Here is a 26,116-nt window from a genome sequence, read left to right on the forward strand (position 1 = left end):
CCTGCGCTGCCGGCAGGCAAGCTCTGAGACCTCTAAGGATGATACTGAGAGTTCTCCCTCTCCCAGAAAAGTGAATTGCCAGGGAAGGAGAGGTGGGAGACGTGGCTCATTGGTGCTGTGGTTGAGAAGCACCATTGATTTGACTGAGGAGGCTGGTCCCAGTACGGCCTCTGCCTTGGCCATGGCCTCACCAGAACTGGTGCTCAGTGGGTGCTCATTCACAGCCTGGGGTGCCAGTTACTCAGCACCTGCTGTCAGCTGGGTTTCCTCCCCAGGATGGGGAGGAAAGCAGGTTTCTGCCTGTCCCATCTCTCTATGCCTCTCCATCCAGCAGAAACCTCTGCTATGGAGATGGCTGTGCATCCCTTCTCCACTCTAGGCTGGCAACAGCAGGATTAGCCAGCACTGCTCATGGATGCCTGTGGGCAGTGTAGGCAGCAGCCCTGCAGACCCCTGCCCTGTTGGCTCACACTCTGCCTCCCCACCCAAATACGCTCCTGCATCATCAGCAGGGGCAGCCAAAGACCCCAAGATCCCAATGGGTGATGAACATGCTGTCCAGGGAGCAGGGGGTACTGGGGAAGTGTGGTCCAACGTGCTGGTAGGGATGGCACCTCAGGCAGGAGGGAAGGGTGCATCCCACCCTCACCTCTCCCTGCACAGTGGTAGGGGAGGGAGCTCATCCCAGATCAGCCACCTCCACCAAACTTTGCCCCTGTGCCACGCAGGTGGGATGTTGGGGTGGAGGTTGGGGTGACAGCGGCTCTGGCCCCCTTGCCCCTGGCCAGTCCCCGCGGCAGCTCCCCGGGGAGCCTCCACCCCCCCGCCCCGGCTGGCCGGCGTCCCGCGCTCGGTCCCGGGTGATGTCAGTGGCCTGCCGGCAGGTCTGGATGTTCTGCCAGCGTTCCCGCGTTTATGATCATCCGCAGATGTGCATCCAAGAACACACTGTACCCACAGCAGAAATTAATGCAGGCTTGACTGCCGGCCAAGCCGCGCACACGGGGGAGAGGAAGAAAGAAAACAAAAACTGTTTAATGCTGTTTATAAATTATACACTGGCTGATGAAAAATACATTTCTATCGCCCTCCCCCCCTTCCCCTCCCCATCCTCTCTGCCTCGAGAGCCTGAGCTGAGACCAGAAGAATATGGTTTGCTTTTTAGCTCCTGTTTTGGCCAGGTTCCTGGACCTGGCTGCTGGGTTGGAGCCAGCTGCCTGCTCCCCCCGCCCTTACCTGATGAAATATGTTTATTTTTCACCCGCCGCCACCTCTCCCTGCACCCCTCATTTGGCTGCCCCTTGGAATTTACATTATTGAAGGTGGGGTGCAGAGTGGGGGGCCAGGACCCTCACACCATGGCATTCCCTATACCAAACACATCCAGTGTCCATCTGTCTGTCTTGTTCCCTCCCAATGTCTGTGGCCATCACCACTCACCTGCTTTCTGCTGGAGGGGGGAAACTTCCCAAACTTCCCCCGAGGTCGTGGTGCTGCAGACCCCCCTTACTTGGACGTGGGGGTGTAAATGGAGCAGGAACCCCTCCACTTCTCCCCACCCCTCCCCGTGCACTCACCAGCCATTTACGCAGCTTTTGTGTTGTTTTTTTTTCTTTAATACCACTAATGTTTATCATTTGCCCAACAGGCTTGACAGATTTTGTTTCCTGTTGAGCGGCGGCGGTGGCGAAGCCCCCCCGGTTGCCAAGGAGCCGCCTCCCCGCACCGTCACGGGCTGATTTGGTATTCCGTGCGGCGCCCCGCCGCATTTCTGTATGCAAGACAAAGTGTTTTGATGGAGGACGATTGCAGGAGTGTCTGGAGGCTGTTTGGAGTTTTATGGGCTGTGCAGTACGCGCCGTGCTCGCTCGCCGCGCGGGGCTGCCGGGGATGGGGTCTGTCATTTTTTCCCTATGGAGAGGATGCTGCTGGAGAGAGCGGCACTGGCAGGGCAGCAGAGAAGGGGGTTTGTGTAAAAACCTGCTGGTTTCTGCTCCCAAACTAAATGTCAGCATTTTTATTATTATATTTTTAACTAAAATGCCCCCTGCTCCACCCGTCGCCATGTGCTGTGGGAGTCGGTGGCACCGGCTGGCCAAGGTTGGGTGATGGTGTTTCTGGTTACTGCCACCTCATCCACCCCCAAGCCCCTGCTCCATCATTCCAGGTTCTTTCCTAAGGCTCACCAGGGCAGCCCATGAGATGATGCCACAACATTCTTCCCAGCAGAGGGTCCGGCACTCCAGCTTGGAGTCCCTCCTCACCTTGTAATGCCCATGTCTCACTTTTTCTGATATTCAGTTCTTACCGTTTGATGGCACTTTGGGAAGCAGGAGCCAAAGACAGCACTTCAGGCCTGCTCTGCAGCTCCATCTTTTTTCAACCTTTCTTGGATTTCTCCAGTGTATTTTTTTAGTGCAGAGATTTTCACGACTGTCTCTTCCACTTGGGTGAAACAGGGGGAAAGGGAAACAATAATAATAGTAGTAGTAATAATAATAATAATAATAATAATGGCAATAATAAAAACCCAAAAGCAGCTTGATGTGGGCAAAAGAAGAAAATAAGAGAATGGGGTAGAGAACAGGCTAAATTTAAAATTGTAATTGGCTGACTTCCACAGGCTTGCGGGTGTTTTAATGACTCATAATAACTTCATTTAAAACCAGCTGAGCAGAAAATAGATTGGAGAGGAGCCTCAGGCCATTATGGATTTGTTTTTTTTTTTTGACAAGCTCTGTTTTCGGCAGCCAGGAAGGCACTCGCAGAGGGCTCGGCTGCTGCGCTCCCCGAGTTGGTGGTCTGCCCAGCAGAGATTGTATAGAAACCAGGGCTGGCTCATCTTTTTTTTTTTCCCCTTTTTTTTTCACTGATTAAAAATAGATGCCTTGAGGTATTATTTTAGCATCACTGTGGTTTGGTGCTTTTTTGCTTTGCACTTCTGATGTGGTAAAGGGAACATAAATAAAATTGTTTTTGAAATTACTGAATTAATTAGGTAGTAAAGCGACGACAGTGCATAAATTTACTTGGCAATTTTTTTTAATCCATATTCCCCCCCCCCCATCTCCACCTTCTCACCAGTTACAGCCTGTTAATAATCTATAATCCCAAATTTTCATTAATCCTCTCTGCTGGGGGAGGGGATGTCACATTGTACTGGCGGGGCTGTCATGCCTCCTCCCCCACCACTGATTTCACCGATTTCCCATCTTCCTCCTCCTTTACCCATCCTCCTCCTTGTCCAGAGGATACTGGTGGCCCCTCTTTTTCCTTTATTCCTTCTCTTTTCCTGAGCTAGAGTTCAGTGTGCCTCTCCCCAAGCCCCTCAGCCTCCAGCCCCATGGCAGTTTCTCTTCCCCAATAAAATCATTAAGTGATGGGTGTTGGGAGGGACTGTCGGGGCGATGGTGGCCGAAATGGAATGAGCTCTGCTGTCCAACCCACCAAGCTAAGCCTGGCTGGTGGGGAGGGAGCCACAGCCCCTGCCTTGACCACAGGGATGCTCACCGTGGTCCATGGGGCATCCTGCTCCCAAGAGAGCCACTATGTGCCCTGGCAGCACTGCCTGGCCCAGCTGGGACCAGACTCTTCCCTCGCATTTCTTGGAGGGGAAATTAAATATTAGAATCATAGAATCATTAAGCTTGGAAAAGACTTCAAGATCATCAAGTCCAACCTGAGTTCTGCCCCTTCTTGTGGCTTTGCTGGGGGCACCACAAACCTGGACAGCTGTGACCTTGTCGGGAGGGTACATGGGGCAGCAATGACTGCGCAGATCGCACGGGATGGAACAAGCGGTGGCTTCTCACCCGTTCACACCAGGGACCTTTATTAGGCAGGGGCCATAAATTTACTTGTGCGGATATAAATGTACGGCGGGGGGGTTGGTGCCAACCGTGAGGCTCGCGCCGAAACACGGCCGATACTTGGCAGCACGCGGAGTCCCGTCCCGCCCCATCGGGAAGATCATCCGGAGATATCTATACACTGTAGGCAATACGAGGCACTGGCTAAATATACCCTCCCCAAACTCGTGTGTGCGTTTGGAGAGGCTGATGGTTTCTGTTTGAAGCAGGGAAAAGGCTAGAGGGGGAGAAGAGAGCCCTGCCACGAGCTCCGCTTTCCAACGTGTCCTACTCCCTTTCATAACAAACAGCGAGCCGTGGTGGGTTTTTTCTGAGCCCTGTTATAATAAGCTCAGATGTTGGATGACATTTTTCCCGGTGACTCACATAGTAAAATTAACCTTGAACTATTTACATATTCAATCGCCGCCCTCCTCCTCCTCCTCCCCCTCCCTGCCGGCGTGTGTACATTACAGGAATTCTGGCTCCGTATCAGTTTTTGTTTTGCTGATGAGAAAAAAAAAAAAAAGAGAGACAGAAAAAAAATTTCCTCCGCCTGGAGTACACATCTACTTGAGGGAAAGAACACGCAGTCCTGGCCTTTGGAAATTGGCAGGCGGCGTGCTGTTCCCGCGCTGATAAGAGGTACTGTAAATAAAACTGTACGGCAGCGCCTGCTGTAAATGCCCCGCGTCTGTACTCATTGTTCTGACAGCTCCGGCTTTTTTTGGGTTCGCTGTTTTGGTACACACTGTGCTTCCTTATGTAAGCCAGCGCGCCCGGCTCCTCCCGGCGTTCGCCCTGTTTATTTTCGCCTCGCCAGGAATTTTTGCTCCCCCCCTGCCCACCCCCCAGCCAGATGCTGGCCGCCTTTGCCTTGCCTAGCTGTGCCTCCCTGGGGCTCTGCGGCCCCTCTGGCCACGGCCTGCAGAGAGCACCGACACGTCCATCCTCCCCCTCCTCACCCCACGTGGAAATGGGGGAATAAAAAGCAAACTCTGTGTTTAGCAGGGCCTGGGTACATCTCAGCCTGCAGATGCAGTGAGAACCCCTCGGAGCACAGGACCCCTGGCATCACCAGTGCACGTGCCGGCACTTTCCCTGCCCAGGGAGGGAGACCTGTTGCTGCCATGGGGTGCCGTATCCTCACGAATCATGGTTTGCTGTACCCTCATGGATCACGCTTTGACGTGGTGGGGCCGGCAGAGCTTCAAGTGGCAATGGAGAGCCATTGCCTTGGCAACTGCCGGCTGTGCATTGCCCGTGCCGTGTGCCGAGCAGAGGGCAGCCCACGCTGCTGCCCTGTCGATCCAGCCCCTCATCTCCACAGCAGCTTCTCCCCTTCCCAGCACCTTCCTGGCCACGCTTCTCTCCTTGCCACAGGTGAGGGAAGGGACCAGCAGCAGCACCCGCATCCCAGTGATGCCCTACATGGCATCCCGGGTGCGTGGTCACCTGCCCAGCAGCAGGTGAGGGGGAGTTGCCCCACCACCCCCCTCCTCGCGGTGCTCCAAAGTTTGTTGTGTGTTGTGTTTGCCCCTTGGAGCAGCCACAGGGCCTGGGCACACTTAGGTTGTTTTGAATGCAAACTTGACATCGCGGCGAGGGCGGCGGAGAACAACATATGCACAGTAAACAGGCAGACTGTCATATTGATTAACAGATGAGACCTCTATTATCGATCAGCGCTTGGCGAGAAAATTTATCACTTTTAATTTCACCGCTGCCAAATATTTCTGCCTGCGAGCCAGCCTTTACTGAGACAATTTAAAGGCGAAGGAATTCTCTTTTCAATGCACCTCATGATGTCTCTCCCTCTCCCTATTGCCTTCTCCATGCACCTTTCCCCAAATCCCACCCTGACAGTGGGACAGGGGTCCTGGGGCCTGGGAAGGGGGTGGGAGACACGGTCTGGACCCCTGAAAATGTGCAGCACAGCATTCTGTGGGGCGGTGCCCCTGCCTTGAAGGCTGCTCAGTCACACTTAGCTCCTCACAACAGTTGAATCAAACCTCGAAATCTAAGAAATAGGGCTGCAGCAATGCTGTTGGGTGTTGTGTGCATCGTTAATCTGGTTTCATCTGGAAAGTCTTTATCTGCTGTTGGGCATCCTGGGTTTTTCCTCACCCAAACCAGCACTACATGCTGATGGTGATTTTCTGAGAATTACCCTCACCCCCACATCTCTCTCCAATAGCCAAAGACGCCTCCAAGCTTCTCACTCAGTGGAACCATTTCAGTCACATCCTTGATCAGGTCCTTCCTTGGGTACTGGAAGCGGCAGCCAGGATGGCAAGGGGCAGGGAACTGATTGTGATTGGATTGGTTACAGTGCTAATGAAACACATTGATGTTTAATGATTTTTTTTTTTTAGATAAATAAATAAATAAATAAATAGATTTAATTTTTTCCTGGTAAGCAGCTCTGTATTTTGCTGTGATGTGCAAGGAATGGGAGTGTGGGGCTGAGGGAGGCGCTGCTTTTGGTGGCTGCACAGGGGACAGTGAACATGAAACTCCTCCATGGCTCTAGTCCTGTTGGGCTGGTGTTAAGGGTGTTAAGGGTGCTGGTGGCCCGTCCAGGTTCAGGTGGGCATCCCTCTGTCCCTCAAATAACCCTCCTCTCCCCTTTCTCTCCCCAGCGGGTGCCAAAGCCCTGGTCTGCGATCAGTGTGGTGCCCAGTTCTCGAAGGAAGACGCCCTGGAGACGCACCGGCAGACACACACTGGTATGTGACACTCCCCTTCCATCCTTCACTTAGGCACAGGGTTAATATTTGGGCTGCCTTTGTCACCCTTTGTCCAACAGAGAACTGCACCCTTTGCAGTTCTGCCTCTGCCCTGCCCTGGCAACCCCAGTTCCTCTTATGGTAAAGCACAGGTTTAGGCACCAGTTGGCACAGCACCATTGCACCATTGCTTGGCATTACTGTGGGAAACAACAGTGCAGCAAATGTGAGGTTGTTTGTTCCCTCTGCAAGCAAACCCTGTCCCTGTCCAAAGAGCTCCTCGTAGTTTGCTTCTGCCATATTTCTGCTCTTGCACTTCCCAACCCTTCAGCAGCACTGCCATGTGGAGCACAAGGAGCTCCTTATGCATCTTGCAAAGGTCACTGTGCCCAGGAAAGGTTTGCTGTGGGGTTTGGGGTAAGTCACGACTGGGCAGTCCCAGGTGGAGCTTTCACCCCTCAAAGCCAGGCTGGAGCAGGGCAGAGTGCCAGCTCCTCCCACGCTATATCGGGAGCAGTTTAACTGAGCACAGGCTTGTCTTTCAGTGCTGAAAACCCTGATAAATGCCACTGGTGGTGAGGTTGTGCTCGGGGCTGGCACAGAGAGCCCCTCTGGCTTTGCACCGAGGGTTTGAGGTTTGATGCAAAGTGCTGTGTCACCAGGCGGGAATGGCTCCGACTGTCATCCGATCAGGGAGCTGTGGTGGCCAAACATAAGTCCATAAATCCCTATACTTGCCCTCCCTGTCCAGAGCTGTAATTCTGGGTGTATTTGGAAACCACATATGCTGTAGGCTGAGGAGGAGAAGGGCTGTGACAGGGCAGTCAGCAGAGTGAGGGACCAGCTGCACAGGGCTGAGAGACTCAAGCCCTAGCAGGGGGCTGAAGGTGGCTGAGCAAATAGCAGCTTCTTCCCCCTTTCTTTCTATTTCCAAGACCAGCTGGGCAACCTGGGGCAGCCAGTGGGAGTCCAGCCATGGAGCTCAATGATGCCTGCACCCAAAAACGTCCCACAGATGCAGAGCAGTGACATGGTTTGACTCACAAACCTGACATTCCTGTGGGGATTAAACCCCCTTTGGCTGCTGAATCCTGAGGGCTGGACTGTGCCAAAGCTCAAAGGGCAACAGGCAACCAGAACAGGGGAACGCAGTGACCCGAGTGGAGCAGGTTTGTCATCACCACCTCTGGTTGTAAACATGTCAGATTGGGGCTGGATGGCCAGGGCAGCCAAAATGAATCGCTTCCTCTCCTCTGCTGGCACTCAGAGCGCCCTGCCCTGGCATCCCTCCCCTGCCTGGCTATAATTAACCCCCTTCCCAAATAACGGCATCTCCCAGAACGCATTCATTTTGGATGACCTCCCTTTGCCCTTAGCAGCAGGTTGGTTGGCAAAAGACCTTACAACTTTCTAGGTTAAAAAACCCCAATAGCCTCTATTTGGTAGGGAGGCAGGTAGATTCCTTCTGGGGTTTTCCTTTCAGCATACAGGGCTGTTTCCCAGGTGCACAGTCAGCACCCAGGATCCCCTTTATCCTATTTCTTTTCCCACTGCCCTCCCTGCTGCTTCAAATGACAGCAACAACACGGAGCCAGGCTGTTTTACACGTGCTGTGCTGAGCACCACTCGTTTCTATGGCAGAAAACCAACGCCTCACCTCCCAAGGCAAGGCAAAAACCAAGAATAAATACAAAAAAATAGTTCCTGCTTGTAAGCACGGTGCTGGCTCTGCTGTGTGCAGCCCCATCAACACGGGGCCGAGACGCCCTCTCCGGGTGTGCGCTGTCCTTGGCCCCCGTCCCGTTGCAATAGGAAAAGCAGCAACTGTTCTGGCTCATCTTCCAGCAGCACAAGCTCAGTGCCATGCCAGTGGGGAGAGCATGGAAAATTCCTTACCCTTCTCCTAAAATGTAGAGGAAAAACCAGAGTGCTTTGAGAAGATGGCCTGACTAGCCCCAGGCAGCACCACTGGGAGTCGGGATGCGCACACAGGCGGTGTTTGTGCTAACAGGTTTTGGGCTCGTGCCGGCGTTATAAATATCAGAGGTGACTTGTCTCAAGTTTCCTCCTGTGTGCCAAGGCAGTTAGCGCGCGGCGGCCGCTGTCAGTCCCCAGGACAGCACGGATTTACTCCTGACCCACTTTCACATGGGCATGATCAACACCTGATACAGAGCACGTTTGCTTCGGTGTGTAGCTGGCTCTGATTTCTGGGGTCGGTGTGCCCCCGGCCGCACCACCAAGGATGCGCAGATCTCTCTCCCCTGCCCACATCCCCCATGAGCATCCCCTGCCTGCATCCCCCACAAGCATCCCATTCCCGCGTCCCATACCTGCATCCCTCATATCCCCCACCCACAGACACAAGTAGCAGAAAAGAGTTAATAAAACCAATGTGTAACTGAAAATTGAAAAGCTCTCTATCTTCTCCCCCTTTTTCTTCCCCCCTTTTTTTTTCTTTTGCTGGGATGTTGGTGGCGTTTTGATTTAATAGTTGGCCAAACACAAGGGTCTATTTTATTCAGAGTTTACAGGCCTCAGGGCTGTTATTCCTCCAAATTTAATAGCATTGAAATTGCAGGGTTGGCGATAATTTGCCTATCACTTTCTGCTCTCCCATTGATGTTTATTGTCAGCGGGATGGAATCTCAATCCGATTCACTTAGATAACATGTCTGTTAAACATTTAGATAATTGTGCCATCATTAACTTGTCACATTATTTTAGAGATTCAAAACAGTCATGCAGTGTAAGTGGAGGTACAAAGGGAGAGAAATCTAGCGGTGAGAGCGGGAACCCAAGAGTGGAGGTAGTGGGATGCCCCCGCACTGGGTCCCATGGCAAGTGCTGCTCAATGGCTGCACAGGGATTTTTTAAAAAATTTTAATTTTTTTTTTTGCTAAATGCCAGAGCTCTTGGTGCTTTTCCATGGAAGAACATCCCAGCAACTCAGTACTGGCTTGGGTTTTCCAGGGATGTGTGGGAGCCTGCAGGAGGTGGAGGGGAGACTGCACTGGAGCTGCACTGTCACACAGGCACATGTCATCCCTGTTCTTGGCAGATATACTTTGAGACCTATTCATTAAGTATTTATCTTACTGTCTCATGTTTGCTTCACTTTCTCTGCCTCAAAATGGTCCCTGCCCAAAACCTGACAGTGATGCTGCAGATGTACGGCATGCTGCTTCTTCCAGATATTGAGCAAGAGGAACTTTACATGCAAGTTTGGTGACGAGAGCTGTAAATTACACTGAAACACAAATTCTGTTTGCGTCACACTCAGTGGGGTGCCACAAACCATGGTCAGGCCAGCGCTCTGCTGGGACACTGGAGTGACTCTGCCAGTGGTTGGCGCTTGTCTCAATGGTGGCACTGGTCACCAACAGCCATGTGTGATGTGCCTGCTCTGATGGCAAGTGCCCAGGTTTGGGAGATGCTATTTGTGGCTTGTCCTGCTGTATGCTCTGCCATGGCTCAATCAGAGCAATGCCCAGCATGAGCAGCCAGCACAAGCTTCCTTACCAAAACCAACCTGACGTGTTCCCAGACTGCCTGTGATTTTCTATTACCATTTCACAGGACTCAGGAGAGTTTTCTGAGAGCAGCTCAATGAGGCTTCAGGGGGAAATACCTCCAGATCGTGCTTTTCTCCATTGCTAGAGATAATGCACTATAGTATTAAGTATGCTTAGAGGTAATTATCCCTCCTGTGCTCGCCTTGGCTCCACAGCCGCAGCGGGGGAAGGGAGTACCAGTGATGCTGTGCTGTGGTGCCCCATCAATGCTTCACAGATTTTCTGTTGGGTGCAAGAGTGGGTTTTGGATGCTCAGGTACCAGCCCCAGCTCACACAGGGTCTGGGGGCAGTGAGTCCTGGGGGCTCAGCACAGAGCCCCTTTGTCTGACAGTAATGTCCTGTGACAGTGCTTGAAATCTGAGTCCTGGCGCACATTCCTGCAGCCAGGAATCTCCCTGCCTCCCAAACCACGGCCACTTCTGCCGCCTTGATGGCAAATGGTAGCAAGAATTCTCTGCGCTCCAAGGTGAGCATGTGGAGAAGTATGATGAGTCTGGACATCGTGCAAACCAGTGAATTTGCTGAAACAGGCAAGAGATGGGAACGTGGCACAGCCATGCAGCCGTGGCAGCACCGGGGCCAATGGTCTGCCTTTACTTTTCCTGTGCAAATACTATTTAAAGTGTGATGAGAAAAGCCCTCTTGCTAAGCTACAGAGAAATCTTTCTTGTCCTTTAATTCTAGATGAAGGGGATTAGTGTGAACATATTTAACCTCTGACCTGCAGACAAAAGCATTATCAAATTTAGTTGCCAAGTGGCTCCCCATTTACCCGAACCAGTGCGGTATTGCAGCAAGTTTTTTCCCTTCCCTCCCTTGAAAGCTTTAACATCCATTGTTGCCCTGGAGCACCAGAGGGACTCAGCAGCCCTCTTTTGCTGGCATTTGGGGTGCTGGCCAGAGCATGAGGGAACCCAGCATGGCATGCTCACTTCTAGAACCCTCGAAGACTTCACAGTGCCAGTGCATAGCCAACCCCCAAAACAGCAAAGCCTTCTGTAAATGGGGCTGGTTTTCACACGCCCACCTCAGCACTGGCCACATGGCTGCCTGTGATGGCACAGAGGATGCTTGACTGTCCTTCTGGAGCACAAAGAGTTGCTTCCATCCCCCTTTGCTCCAGAGCATGAGGGATCAGCTATGGTGAGCTTGAGGATGCTGGGCACTACCATGCCGGGCTTTATAAAAGAGGGATGAAACACAGGCTCAGAGGCAGCCAGGGTCTCCTGGTCCAGCAGAGGAATGCTGAGAGGGGCCTCCCGTCAGGAGCCGGTGTCCGTTTACAGTGCATCTCTCATAAACCCGGCGGCGGGGGCGAGGGCAGGGGGACCGGCCCTCCTGGTATGTGATTGATTATCTGGTATTTATGCCATTGAGGACTTTTCAGCGGCTCAGGGTCAGGGGGTCATCTCATGTGTCTTGCTGCAAATCCGCTTCCTTTTGTACAGTGCGGGCTGGGTGAGCAGACACACAAAAACAGCTTTTTCTTTTCCTTGGGAAAAAGGGGAGGGGGGCGGGCTGGTGTCAATGAATTTTTTTTTTCAGCCTTTCCTGAATAGTGTCCTTTTTAATTCCAAAGAACTTTTAATTAAAAGTAGCAGGAAAGTTCATCTCGACAAGGTTTAACTTACCTTAGCAGTTACTTTTGTCCCCCAGGATTCGCATCTCCCTGCTTTACAAAAACCCCCCAAGAACTGGGGGCCAGGCTGCGCTCGGTGCCGCTCTGCATCTCCCCGGCTTTGCCGAGGGGACCTTTTCATCTTTTCTCTTTTTTTAATGATGGGGGTGCAGGAATAATAAGCAGATGCTGCGAGTCCCAGCTTTGTGCCTCAAGGCAGCCGGTCACTCCACCAGCCGGGCTTTGCCGGGCAGCTGCCCCAACGCCAAAAGAGTCGTTTTGTCGGATGGGATGTGAACCAGAGCTCCGTGGTGGCTCCATGGAGCCAGAGGATACCAGAGCAGTGCCACCCTATCAGGTGGGCCAGGAGAGATGCACAAGTGGAGTGGCTGACCTGACCAATGGTGCTACTTGGTGCCGGATGGGATGGTGGCAGTGGTGATAGTGATCTCCCATGGGAAATCCCCTCAGTCTCCTCATCAAAGCTCTTCTTTAGGAAATGGAACAGTTTCTAGCACATCAGTTGAACTGTGATTCAGAAGGAATGGAGGAAATGTGCTGGGTTTTCAGCAGAAAGTCAAATTGTTTTCTCAGATGGTTTCACTCCAAATTCCGACTGGGAAGAGGAAATCAGGGAAGTTAGGGTGGTGACAGCAAGTAAGCGCATACATGTCAGCTTCCCATCTGATACAGTGGCCAGAAATGCCTCCATGATTTTCCTCTGGTTGCCCCAGAGAAACTGGTCCTCAGGAAGGGCAGGGATGGTCCTTCAACACACATCTTCTTTGGGAATGGCAGGGGGAATCCAGCATTCTTCAGGAGGGAAGGCAATGGGATCAGCTTAATGGAAAGTAACACAAAAGGGAGGTACTGCACATGGACACCCAGATACCAGATTAGTGCATTTTGGACAGGGGATATATTTTGCCAGGAACAGGGACAGTTTTCCATCAGTAATTTTAGGGCTGAAACAGCTGAATGCTGGTTGTTTCCAGGGTTGATCGATTTTGAAACTGTCTGAATGGTTTTGATATACATTGATATATTTTGATAGATATTCAGTACAATGAAAAGGCTTTGGGGAGAGTACAGCTTTGCAGGGAGGATGTGTCTTTAGCTTTGGCCAGAAGGCTTTAGGGATTGCAAATGACTTCAAACAACTGTTTTCCCTGAAAAAATGGAAATTGGGCTGGAAAGCACAGCACACCAGAGGTGTGAAGTCTCCACAGTGCATTCCCAGACTGGAGCAGTGTTAGGAGCTTGGGAACCTCCCACCTCCCCCAGCCAGCAGGTGGGGATGCAGTAAATGGGATTGGCCCCTAAAAACTCCCTCTGATAGGTTTGCAGCACTTGGTTTCTTTGGGAAGAGAAGAAAAGCCTGCTGAAGGTCTACCAGTGCAGGCTGGGGTGATGCTGAGCATGTTCCTAAAAGCCTGAGGACCACCTTCAGGGAGGGCAGGATGCAGCTGGATGCTGTGGAGAGCAGGGAGCAGAAGCAGATCTTCCCAGCACTGGGAGAAGGAATTGGGCATGCAGTGCTCTGGGGTGGCTTGTCCTCAGTGCTGGGGACAGCAGTGTGCCTGCACTGGTGCTATATCCCAGGACTATCCCTTGAGACCAGGAGCTGCCTGTATTCCTTGGATTGTGTCTCCACAGTGGGCTCAGCATCTTGCCCTGGAGATGGGGTGCACACCGCAGTCCTCCCCAGCAGCCAGTCCCACACACCCCCAAAAACGCATCCCCCACTGAACACCCCATTTGGGCCCACAGGCGGCCGCGGGGCTTCACCCAGCACGGGTCCAGCTGCCACCGTGATTGACGCAAAGCCAGTCTATAAATAAAGTCTTTCTCTCCTCTCATAAAGACTTTGCAGTTTAGTTTGCTTTCAAGGTCAAGATCAGACCTTTCTAAATAAACACATATCAAAGGATCATTAGCGGAGCAGCACTGTTAAATTGAGATATTAACTTCTGTCAGCCGCGCGTTTCCTTTTTGTTCTGTAACTCGCGACTGCGGCGGGTTTTTATTATTTTGGCCCTAGGCGGTAGCATCTGGCTTCTGTAGAGACTGTAAAAATTAAAAAGCAACACAAATCATTGTGAGAGAAAAGCAGTAAATTCAATGATAAGAATTTAAAATTAAAATGTTTCGGCGCTTTTATATTCTGCAAAACATGAAACGAATGAGTTGTGTGCCTGTTGCCATAAAGCCGCCGCTGCTTAATCGTCGCCGGGCTCCTTCCCTCCCCGTGCGCGCCCTCGTAATCGCTCTGCCTGAGCAGTCGCAGGAAAACGTGGTGAGGGAAGGTGATGATGATGTTGATGGTGACAGTGATGGAGATGGAGGGCAGTGGGGAAGGTGTAAGGTGCCACGGATGGAACCATGGGGAGCAATGGGCTCTCCAAAAGGGAGGCAAGAAGGGGATGCTCTGGTCCCGTCGTGCTCAAAGGGAAACAGGGAGGTCGAGCTGGGAGGGTGTAACTAATGCTCTGGGTCACCCGGATGCAGGACTGCATTGCCCCCCAGGTCCAGATGGCCCCCAGAATAAATCACCCCCAGCAGGAATGAGATCCTCATGACAGAGCTGCGGCTCAGGGTCTGTTGCCCACTGCCTGGGCTGCTGTGGGCACCCACACCTCAGGCACCCTCCACGTGCATCTCACCTGGGCAATGGGGTGAGCAGGAGCATGCTGGGCAGGAAGGAGCCCCGTACATCACTGTACAAGCAAAATATGAGGTGTTTAGGTTTGGGAGGGATTGTTAATTTCCCGTGCTTGCAAGGTCAGCATTGTACATCTGCTCTGAAACACCAAAGTTTTCATTTGCGTTGGTAAAAGGGTGAGTGGGCATGGAGGCAGCAGGCAGTGCTGGGAGCATGCCCTGCCCTCCTGTTGCAGCTGGAGCAGCCACATCCAGCCTGGGAGGAAAAGCCAGCAGCAGCAGAAGAGTGGGCAGTGCCGGCTGCTTTTTAAGAATTAATTTCCTGTAGTCGGTTGAAGTTGGGAAGAAAGCTGCGCTATCTCTGAGTAAATAATAATAATCAAACAAATGCCCCCTTGGGGGAAGTTGCCTTCCATAAAGATGTTAATTAGCATGGAAGCTGAGCCGTGGAGTCCAGAGGCAGCCTTTGAAACCAGGATGATTTGGTGACTCTAGCACAAAACGTGCACATCTCTGTTTATCATCCAGGGGCTTTTCCCCCTCTCTCCACTTAACCATGAAGGTTGTAGAGGATGTTCAACTTGGTACAGTAACAGGTGCCACCATCACCCCTTAATAGCACTGGAGCAGGTGGGGGTCACAAAGGGCTGGCTCTATGTGACACCCCTACAAACCCAGGCAGACACATGCAAGTGTCCTTCCTGACACCCCACAGGTGCAGCACCGAAAACATTGCTTTGGGTTTCATAATAATCTCGAAGAAAGACACCAGAACTGGGTTAATCTTACCCTGCACGTGCATCCTCTGCCCTCCTGGGGCAAAACACAGCCTTGGTGCTGGTGCCACTGCCCACTCTTCTGCCTGTCCTTCATCACCCATCCTCTTCCTCCTCAGCTCGATGGCGACAGTACATGCATGGTGTCCCCAGGTAGCCTTGTGCCAAGCTGTGCCTTCAGGCTGTCCTTAAGGCCAGCTGTGACAGGGCTCAGGTGCTGAAGCCATGACAGGGTGTTCCAGGCAATGTGCCCTGCCCCTTGCCAGCACTGTTGCCTCTCCCAGCCTTCCTGTGGGCAGGGCTGAAAGGGAGAGTTATCTGTTGCTCTCTGGCTGTTGTCACCAATGGCTCCTTCTCCCCAGTGCTGCTGTTTCTGCATGTTCAGGGCTTGCAGCCTCCCCTGCAGTGGCAGCCAGCAGCATTGGCCACGAAGTTTTGACACACTGACAAAAAAATGTCAAACGTCCCTGAAACATCATCTCAGGAGAACCAACAGCCCTCAGGCTCCTGCTTTACATGGCCAGGATATTTTGGAGCTGTTCACCTCTGTCCCAATGACAACAGTAGTGTCAGCTCACCTCTTTGGCATGTGCATCATGTGAGAGATGATGTTAAACATGAAGAGTGAAGGAGGAGGGAGCCTTATGGGAGACCTGAAATTAGCAGGACACAAGTCAAGGATTTGGGGGTTTTAGGGTGAGTGCAGGAGGGAGCATTGTCAGCATCCTTCAGCATGAGCACCCTCATGCCTGAGGTGATTCTGGAGTCTTTCTGGCATACCCCTCTGCAGCCTTTGGTTCCAGGTTCCTGATTATTGCAGCAGTGGATGAAAATGCCTCATTTTTTGAGCCTGATAACATGGCTCTAAGGATGGGCAGGGAAAGACGGCAGTGTTACAAGGAGGATCAAGGGAGGGGTGGCTTGGTTTGCGCATCCTGATGCTGACGCCAAGTGCCTGGGGACTGCCAGCCCCGTGCTGCCACAGCTGGGGCTCAGCGGGGTGCTTCACCAGCATGGTGGCACTGGTCCCTTTCAGTCCCCCCTCCCCTGCTGCCACAGCATCCCTGAGTCACCCCACGCCTGCCTGCACAGCAGGTCCGGGTTCAGCGGTGCCGCCGAGGGCTCAGGGGGGCTGGCAGGATGGCACACGCACGCGTGTTCTAGCACGGGGGGAAAAACTTGAAGTCAAATGTCTGAAAGTCAGATCCCTTTTTAGTATGAATTTGCTGTATCTCATTCTGAGCACTAATTCCAATTTAATTGCAAGTGGCCTGAAGCCTCTTCAATAGGAGTAACAAATGGTTTGATTTTGTAAACTTCATCAGACTGCATTTTAAATGCGACACACTAGCCCGGCTCGAATGCCAATGAAGCACTGAAGTAGCTCTCTGTTTACTAATTATCCGTTTTTACTTCAAGCCACGCTGGCTGGCTTGTCTGATTAAATCGGATTTGTGGGATAGAGAACAGCTAGCAGAGTTTTCTCTATAGTAAACGAGATTGAAACTATGGCCCGCCTGGCTGCACACTGTAAATTATATTTCCTTTTAAAGGGGACGTGTCGCCTTTCTGCCACTGGCACACCTCCCGCATCCGTAACTCCACCAGAGACCAGTGCCGAGGGAGACCCATCCCACTCTGCCTCCCTCGCCTGTTGCCATGCCGATTTTAGGTTTATTCCTGCTCTGGCTGGTGGGAGTCAGTGCTGCACTCAATGCCACAGTGCTGCAGCATCCCTCGTCATGACTCGGACGGGGCACGCTGTCACACGTCGCATCTTGCTCGTCATCACGTCCCTGGCAATGGTGCTGCTTTGGGATGGAGCCGCTGGAGAACAGCACTGTGTTTCTCCAGGCTTGCAGCCATAGGCTTTTCCGTCCAGCAAGCAGCCCTCCCCTAAAAACCAGTTTGGGGACCACCTCCTGTTTAAAAAGGTCCTGCAAGGTGTGGACGATGCACTCACCCTAAGAGCATCCAACACTCAACTTGCTCTGTGAACCCCATGGCAGCACCAACAGCTGCCTGGCTTACAGCTGCCAACACGGAGCTCAGGGTCTGGCAGGGACACTGAAACCAGGGATGATGGGCAAAGGTGATGGCCAAAAGCAGCTAAATGTGGTGTGTGGGGCTGCACTTAAACCTCCCCGTTTGCTAAGACTTTAATTCCACAAGCTTGACCTACGCCGCCCCTTCCCTCAGTATCTATCTTTGTGCCCGGGGGCTTTTTATATTTTAATTTGCTTTTGAACGTCCTGCAAAATTAATGGCGCGCTCGGGGCCATTGTGTGGTGTACAGTAGAGGGAAGGGCCGTCGGCGCCCGCCGAGAGCCGGCGTGTTTCCCGGGGAATGAATTGCTCGCCTGCCTTCACCCCTTCTAATTGTTGACAGTAAAAAGCGTTTAAATGCTGCTTAATTTGTAATCATCTTCCTGCAAAAAGGGGAGAAACCATTAAAACGTCAGAGAAATGAATAAATCCGTCTCTCACTGATTTGGGGTGGTAGCGTTTCTTTATCAGGGGTGATTTTTCTTCCAGTGGTGAGGGCTGGCTTGGGGCTGCTGCAGCTGGAGCACAGGGATGCACGCATGGCAGGACATAGGGCCAAGTCCAGTGTCTCCCAGTGTGGCACCCTCTCATGAACTTGCCCATTTTTTCCTACCTCCCATCCTCTCTCCAAGAGTGGGGCATAGTTGACATGTAGCTTAAAAAAAAAATTAAGTGACTTAGAGGCTGGCAGCGGGCGGTGCCCGACAGAGCCCTGGCATGGTACCTGCTGCACGCTTTGGCTGCTGGAGAATCATCAGCAGAGCCTCAGGGCTGGGAGCAAGCAGTGCCTGGGCTCGATGCTGGGATGCAGGGCCATCTCCTGCATCCTCCTCCTCCACACCTGGCCATCATCAGCCTTTGCGCCCTGCGGATGCTCTGCCCTCACAGGGCACTGTGGGTGCCTCCACAGGGCCATGCCAGTGCACACTGACCTCCCAGTTTGGGGTGTTTATCTATTGACTGATGCATTACCTGCAAAAAAAAAAAAAAAGGAACCCAAAGCCCGCCTCTTGCAGGTGCTGGGCAGCAGCAGCCGTGGGATGCCCAGCCCCGGGGACCAACGCCATCCCCATGTGCACACAAGGCAGCTCGTCCCCATCGCTGCGGCTGCTAGAGTCGGCTCATTTTTTTATTCAAGCGGGGGCCAATTAGTTTCACAAATGAGGGCCCTACGGTGCCAGGGAGGATTTGTTACGGCCCCGCGCGCCGGCCCGGCGGCATTGTCCTGCCCTCCGCCCCCACGGGAGCCCATTGTCCGCGGCCCCAGCGGGGGCTGCTGGCGGCAGATTTATCGGGGCCGGCGTCCCGCCGGCCGGGGCCTCCGCTCCGCAGCTGGCCGCGGCGCTGGGGGCTCAGCCCCGGGGACCTTTGACCCGTCCTGCTGTCACCGCCGGGGCCGTGGGGCCACATACCTCTCGGGATTTGCTTTGCACGGCCCGTTTGGGGCTGCCTGCTTCTTTTTTTTTTCTCCCCCTTTTTTTGAAATTTTGAGCGTTTTGTCCACAGCTGCGTGGGGGGCGCATGAGCCTGCAGCCCCCCACCCCGGGATAAATCCTTGCAGAGGCAGAAAGGCAGCTCCTGTGCGGGGCCGCCTCTCTTGCTGCTTTTATTCCCATTTCACTGGGGGGTTTTTCAGATTTTGGAGTGGGTTTGGGCAGCTGAGTGCAGAGCTGGGACTGAGCATCCCTCCAGGCAGCCTCCTGCATCCCCAGTAGAGCAGTGCTGGTCTCAGCGTGCCACCACACTGGGTGGGTGACAGCACGATGCCACAGCAGGTGACAGTGTGAACCCAAGATGCTCTCTGGAATACACATTGCCCCTGCTTCCCAGGCTGGATGTGTGGGGCTGCCCAGAGGCAGCCTCACCTGGCACCTGCCTGCACTCTGGGCAGGACCACGATGCCAGCACTGCCACTGCTCACCATGTCCCTGCCCCGTGGTGCCGTGGTCCTGCTGGTCCCCCCTGGGGTTGGTTTTGGCAGCATGGCAAGCAGCCCTCAGCCCCTGCTGTTCCTGAAGGCAGCGAGGATCCATTGGTTACCTTGAACATCTTGTGCTGCTAATGAATTGCTAATACAATTTTCTAGCTAATTTTATTTCCATAGTCCTCACATTTTAATGTCTCCAAAAAGCGAGCATTTATTTGCTTAATCTCTCCGTGTAATACAATTTGCAGTGACTCACAGGTTCTGAACAATCAGCTATGCATAAGTGAAAACAAACTGTTTAACAGCACAGAGGTCTGTGATGTTTAGAGACAGGGTACAAGCACCTGGGTTGGGGTTTCGTCCCTGCTGTGTCACTGCAGACAGGTTTGTACCCGTGGGTGATGGGATGGAGCTTGGGTCTGTGTTGGGGCTCAGCGTCCCATGCAGCACAGGGGTGGGTGCATCACCCTCTCTCATCCCACTCCTTGCTCCCCAGGGCAGCTTTGTGGGATGATGGTTTGGGGTCCCCTTTCCCCTGGACATTGCAGAGTCCAAGCTCAGTGAACTCTTAATGGTGTGTAAGGATGAAGTGATCACCCACCAGCTGCCTTGTGTTTGGGGCATGCCTCAGCATCACTGGGGCTCCCACCTGCCTCCAATGCAATAAGAGCCACTTGTCCTCCTCAGCAGTTCCCTTGGGTGGCCAGAATGGCCAGAGTCCTGCTGCTGGGACCCCAACAACACCCAGAGCCCTGTGGCTTTTACAGTCCTCCCCTGCTGCCAGAGTATCCCTGCTGCCATGTGGGAGTGGAGACCCTCACATAGCAGGGTGATGGGACAGCTGGCCAGGAGTCCTGCCTGCGTGCCAGGCCATGCCTAAGCGGGATCTCTCCCTCTCCCACAGGTACAGACATGGCTGTTTTCTGCCTGCTGTGCGGCAAGCGGTTTCAGACGCAGAGTGCCCTGCAGCAGCACATGGAGGTGCACGCCGGGGTGCGCAGCTACATCTGCAGCGAGTGCAACCGCACCTTCCCCAGCCACACCGCGCTCAAGAGGCACCTGCGCTCCCACACAGGTACAGCAGCACCGCTGGGGTGGCCAGGGCAGGCTCCTTCTCCATGGGTAAAAAAAAACAGGAAAGAAAAGTGAGTCGTCTTAAAAGGATGTGATGCAAATGGCTTGGAGTTTAAAAACAAAACAGAAAAAAGAAAGCTGCGTGTAATAAGTTGATCTGGTGTGAGGTGGCACGTGACCTTCTTAGGGGGTGTGTGATCATATCCGCCTCATCAGCTTACGGTGGTAGATGCACATAATCAGCTGGTGCTCGGCCCTAATGGGATTAGGGCGACCTGCGCTACGTGTAGCTGGTGCTGCTGTGGCCCCAACCAGGGCAGGGCTTGGCTGTGGGATTGCTAGGTGGGAGAGCACGGCTTGGGCGCCTTACGCTGTGTCCTCAAAGCGCCCATGCCGTGTCCTCAGCTCCTCCGACAGCATCCCCAGGCAGCTCCCTGGTCCTGGCCATGCCATCAGCATCACTCACAGCCAGCCACGAAACACCCCTGGAAAAGCCAATCCTTGGGGAATGCAGAGGGTTGTGCAGGATCACAGCTGGTGCCATGGCCCTCCACAGCTGTGTGGGTGAAATATTCCTCACCCATCCTTTGCCCACATAAGTGGGAGGCTGGTTTGACCTCCTTGGCGGCACTGCTGTTGCTGGCAGGGAGAAAATTGTGTGCCAAGCCAGGATACCCCTTCTCCTGTCAGGCAGTGGGGCATGCACATGATCTTCAAAGGGGACATAAAGGTGGCTGCTGAGGGTCTTACAGGTGGTGTCACGGAGGATTGCTCTGTCCAGAATGTGGCTGGCAGCTGCCAAACCCACACATGGGCTTAGGGTCCCAGTGTGGGAAATGGGAATCCTGTGACGGTGATAAGCATGTTAATGCTGAGCGCTGGAGCTATTTATAGCCGGTAATCCGGTGACCTGGGCTGCGGGTCGGGCTGCGCGTGTCCCACGCCAACCTCTGCTGCTTTAGCAGCTCCCGGCTGTGAAAAAACACCAGGATCATCGGCACTTCAGGAGCTTTTAATCGTGTTGCGTGGTGCCATCCTGCAGGATGTTCACGCTCCTCTCAGGGCCAGGATGCTCCGTGGCCCTGGCTCCCCCAAAAAGTGGACAGGTGGAAATGCTGGCTGCCTCCAGCTACAAAATTACTGACCCTGACTGTAGAATCCAAAACCAAGGTGACAGTTTGAAATTGGGCACGGAGAGGGGAAAGGCGGCTGCCCACAGGCACTGCCTGCCTCGCTTTCAGAGGGGGGCTCTGAACTGCATCCTAAGCATCCTCCTCCGCCAGTGCCCAGGCAGCAGCTGTGGGAGGGGGCGAGGGGCTGCAGGGCTGGGCTGTGGCACACGAGGAGAGAGTAAAATATCATTTTAAAGAGGAAGCGAAAGCGCAGGCATGTGAGTATATAACGAGAAGGACAATTTATGCCCAGGCACGAGTGCAGTTTGACACGGGGATAATGAAAAAACGTAGGTCATTGTGGATGACTTAAGCCTTCACAGCTGAAGAAAATGTATGAAATGCGGGGAACATTACACGCTTGGCAGCTCTGCACATCTGCAGCAGGACAAGTGAAATACAGTTCGCCATTCTTTACCATAAACTGTGCTTGTAGGATATGCGGCACAGAGAAATTGTAATTACAGTGACAAGACAAATCAGTAATATTTAAATATTCATGAACAAAGTCTCGGACGATCAATCTATCTTTATTGTCCTTGCCTTCGCGGCTGTAATAAATAAGTAGCTGGAGCCCTCACCTTTCCTTCAAATCATTCTGCCTTTGGTGCCGAACCGGAGTTCATTTATCAGCCACTCGGTCCGGAGCATGGGTGATGTCCAAGGCTGGGTCTGTGCCGGTGGTGCCGAGTGGAAAATCTGGGAATTGGTGGTGGGAGGATTGCAGCACCCTCCAGTCTCTCTACCCTGCCACAGACCCGAGCATCCCCTCCACGCAGGCATGCAGGGACCAGCATGCCGCACTGGGGTGACTGGAATGCTCTTTCCTGGCATGGCAATGGGTGCCCAGGGTAAACAGGGTGGGTAGCTGGTTTGGATGTGGCACAAAGGACAAGGAAGCCCTGACTGACGCGTGTCCTTGCAGGTGACCACCCCTACGAGTGCGAGTTCTGTGGCAGCTGCTTCCGGGACGAGAGCACGCTGAAGGGCCACAAGCGCATCCACACCGGCGAGAAGCCCTATGAGTGCAACGGCTGTGGCAAGAAGTTCAGCCTCAAGCACCAGCTGGAGACCCACTACCGGGTCCACACAGGTACGTGCTGGAGGGTCTGTGGTGAGTCGGGCGGTGCCAGACTGGTTGCCTCAGCAGAGATGCCAGCGGTGTGGATCAGGGCACCAGCCAGGGATAACGAACCTCCAGATGCGCTGGCACGGAGCTATTGTAAATAGGGAATCAATAGTCACATCGGTTCTGCTGTTCATTACTTGGTTATCGGCTGTGCCCGCTGCGGCAGCGTCGATGCCGAGCAGTTAATTACCACCTGGAGGCCCTGAGCCCCACTGACACCCCTGTCTCCTGCAGGTGAGAAGCCCTTCGAGTGCAAGCTGTGCCACCAGCGCTCCCGGGACTACTCAGCCATGATCAAACACCTTCGGACCCACAATGGCGCTTCCCCCTACCAGTGCACCATCTGCCTGGAGTACTGCCCCAGCCTCTCTGCCATGCAGAAGCACATGAAGGGCCACAAGCCAGAGGAGATCCCCACTGACTGGCGGATAGAGAAGACCTATCTCTACCTCTGCTATGTCTGAGGGAGGAGGCTCAGGGGCAACAGGGCCAAGTGGCAGAGGACTGGGCAAAAAAAACCCACCAAACCCACAGCGTCCATGGCCTTGTTTGTTTTCAGTTCTCGTTTGTTGCTTCTTGCTGGAAGGATCCTGTGGCTCACGCTGGGGTGGGAGACACACCAACCCCTTCCCCAGCCCCATCTGCACCACCACCCCAGCTGCTCATGTGCCCACTGCTCTTGCACCCTCACTGCAGGGCAGATTTCACCCCTTGCAGCCCCCAGATGGCCCCTCCATCACCCTTGGCACTGGCCACTAGTGCTGCTGGGAAGACCATGTAGGAATGAGGCACTTCCCTCAAAGTGTGCATACAGCCAGCGCTCTGGGAAGGCTTTAATTGCTGGTGTCCTCCATCACTGCCAGTCCCACCGTGGATGCCCTGCAGAGGACCCGACTCCTGCGTGGGGATTGGCCCCCATTTCAGCAGTTTCCCATTCTCCCAGGCTGTGGCATCACAGGTGGGAGAGTGCCGGTGCCCTGCAAGCTGCAAGTACTTTGGGAAGAGTGTCCTGGGGGATCCTAGCCGGAGGAGGGTGTTTGGGGCAGGGAGCCAGCTGTTAGCTGGGCTGCCTCGCAGTGCTGCCCGGCATCCGGGTAGACACAAGGGGCACCAGAGGCTGCTGCTCTCCCCTGACCAAAGACCTCTCTATGCATTTCCCCCTCCTTCCCCCCCTTCCCAGGGCAAGGGTAAAGCCCCTCATGGGGAGGTGCAGCTGGTTTAGTGATGTGTGGTCGATGCTGGTGCCGAAATGGGGGCTGCTAGTGTGTGGTATCACTCCAAATGGAGGGATCCTCTTTTCTTCTGCTGATTTGTGGCACCTGGAAAGTGCGAAGTGTGGTTTTTTGTGCCCAGCCCTCACCTGCAGGAGCCTGTAAGTGAGGGATGCCCAGTGACATGCGGCTTCGCTCGCCGCTTTTTTTTGCTTTTTGTTTGGTTTTTTGAACTTTCTTTTGAAATATTTCCGCATTTAGCACATTTTACTTGAAATTACCTCGTTTTTTGGTGACCTCATGAGCTTTTATTGATTTGGGAGGGACGGGGGGCAGTGTGGCCGGGATGTACCAGCCACATGCCTGGCATCAGTGTTGGAGGGGTGGTTTGGCCGTGGTGTCCCTGCCAGCCTCCCGTTGTGCATTATCCTTACCAAAACTGGTATTTTTTGCCTGGCCCCATAGGGCCAGGGGTGTTTGTTCTGAAGCTACCTCTTGTGTTTGTTTTTGTTGTGTTTCTCCTGCGTGGCCGTGGGCTTGGTGGTTCCATCCCACGGCTTTATTTTTTTTGTTGTTGTTTTGCTGCATTTGGGTGAAGAGGGGGAGAAAAGCGTTGTGGGGAGCGGGATGGTGTCTGGATACAGTTTGGAGGGACACTGATAGTCCCTCTGGGTTTGGGGTGCCTGTCCCACCTCTCCTGGTGCCGAGCAGGGATACAGCTATGGGAGCAGCATCCTCCTTCGCGCTCCAGTCTGGCTTTGCACGTGCATGTGCCCTTACGCGTGGGACCGTTGCTGCTCCGCGCAGGGTGGACACCGCTGCTGTACAATCCGGGATGTGACTGTGGAGAACGGCTCGTTTAATTGTTGTGCCTAAAGAAAAAAAAAAACATAAAAAAATTTAAAAAAAGAAAACAGTTCTTTCACAGAGAAAGTTGCTGCAATTTCCGGCACGTGTGCACGGCAGGTCCCTGTGGTGCCCTGGCACTGCCGGACGCGGGTGCCACGGTGCCGCAGAGCTCATGTGGCTTTTTTTGTTGCTTTAACCTCCCCTCCCATCCTGCCATCCCTCTCCCTTAGTGCTGCAGCCCCCGCTGAGACAGTGGGGGGGTCAGTGTTGGAGCGATGCCGCTGTGTCCTGAGCGTGCATCCCCGCACTGTTCGCTGTGGCGCAGCCCCACCACCCCTCCATATATATATATATATAAGTATATATATGTGTATCATAGCAGTGAGGACCAAGCGCCGCGCGGGGCCCTTGGCCCCGGGCTCCCTCTCCCCTGGCTTGTCGTCGGTGTCGTGAGCGCCCACCTGCCCGTCCCGTTGCTCTGTGTTGCCGCTCGTGGTTCGGGTCCGTCGCTGTCCTCGTTCCGTCTACCTCAGCACCTCTCTGAGCCCGGGCGCAGAAGGTGCCCAAGTTCCCCTTTGGTTTTCTCAGAGTATCTATTGGCTCCTATTTTTTGTACGACTTTTGCCCGTCTCCCCTCGCCGTTTGCTCCCCTGCAGTTCTGCTTGTGAGTCCTCTCTGTCCTCTAGCCACAGATGCCATTAGCTAAAAGTTTCCTGAAAAATAAAGAAAAAGAAAAAAAATTACAAAAAAACCCAGTTGTGGTGTCTCCTAGTTGCAGCTCTCCGCACCTGCCTTTGTCCTGTGTAGATTCAGATGCATTTCTTTGTAAGACTTCAGTGTTTCTGACAGAGGAAAAAAAATACAAAAAAAAAAAGGAAGAATATACTGCTGCAGGTTTTTTTCTCTCCATGTGTCACTAAGTGAAGTTCGTGCCTTCTATAGCAAAGAGAATATTTTTTACATCCTACTAACAGTAGATTTTTTTGTAGTGAACATTTTTTGTATTTTTATTTATAAGTCTCATAAGGAAAATAGCAATGTTCAGTTGTATACCTTGAAATCTGCAGTTAGAAAACAAAAAAACAACCAATAAAGTTAATTCTGTTGTCTCAGTCTGCTGTCTCCCATTCCTGTGCCTGCCGGGAGGAGGAGGAGCAGGAGGAAGGATGCATCCCACCAGCTTGGGGTGAGCCACAGGGGGACCCACAGTGGTGAGTTTGGAGCTGCCTGCTCGGAGGGGGTGGTAGGGGAGGTACTATCCCTAAACCAACCACAGTGAGTGAGGGGTCCCCCCGGGACATCCCAATGGACAGGGAGCATCCTGAATCCCTTGCTCTGGGAGTCACGGCGCGCTGCCTGCGCTGCTCACCAGGGAGCAGAGCAAGTTTGCCTCAATGAAAGTGAACTCGTTCATTTAAACCTGCCTGCAGAGCCGTCCGGCCCCCCGCTGCGTTAATTATCCTGTAGTTCCCGACTGATTGCTGTACACTAAGCTTAAGC

At 53.3% G+C, this 26,116-nt stretch overlaps 1 protein-coding gene across 2 annotated transcripts in view; it reads left to right on the top strand.

Moving 5' to 3' along the window:
* Positions 1-25,728, top strand: part of ZBTB16 (zinc finger and BTB domain containing 16) — a 54,367-nt gene extending 28,639 nt beyond the window's left edge. For both annotated transcript variants that reach the window (XM_071576203.1, XM_071576202.1), the window contains exons 4-7: positions 6,491-6,577; positions 20,086-20,256; positions 22,353-22,520; positions 22,791-25,728. In XM_071576203.1, the coding sequence (XP_071432304.1) occupies positions 6,491-6,577; positions 20,086-20,256; positions 22,353-22,520; positions 22,791-23,020 (656 nt within the window). In that variant the 3' untranslated portion in view covers positions 23,021-25,728. The remainder of the gene's footprint in view (positions 1-6,490; positions 6,578-20,085; positions 20,257-22,352; positions 22,521-22,790) is intronic.
* Positions 25,729-26,116: the final 388 nt, after the last annotated feature.

The sequence above is a fragment of the Pithys albifrons genome, chromosome 23, assembly GCF_047495875.1.
Source record: "Pithys albifrons albifrons isolate INPA30051 chromosome 23, PitAlb_v1, whole genome shotgun sequence".
Taxonomy (NCBI): Eukaryota; Metazoa; Chordata; class Aves; order Passeriformes; family Thamnophilidae; genus Pithys; species Pithys albifrons.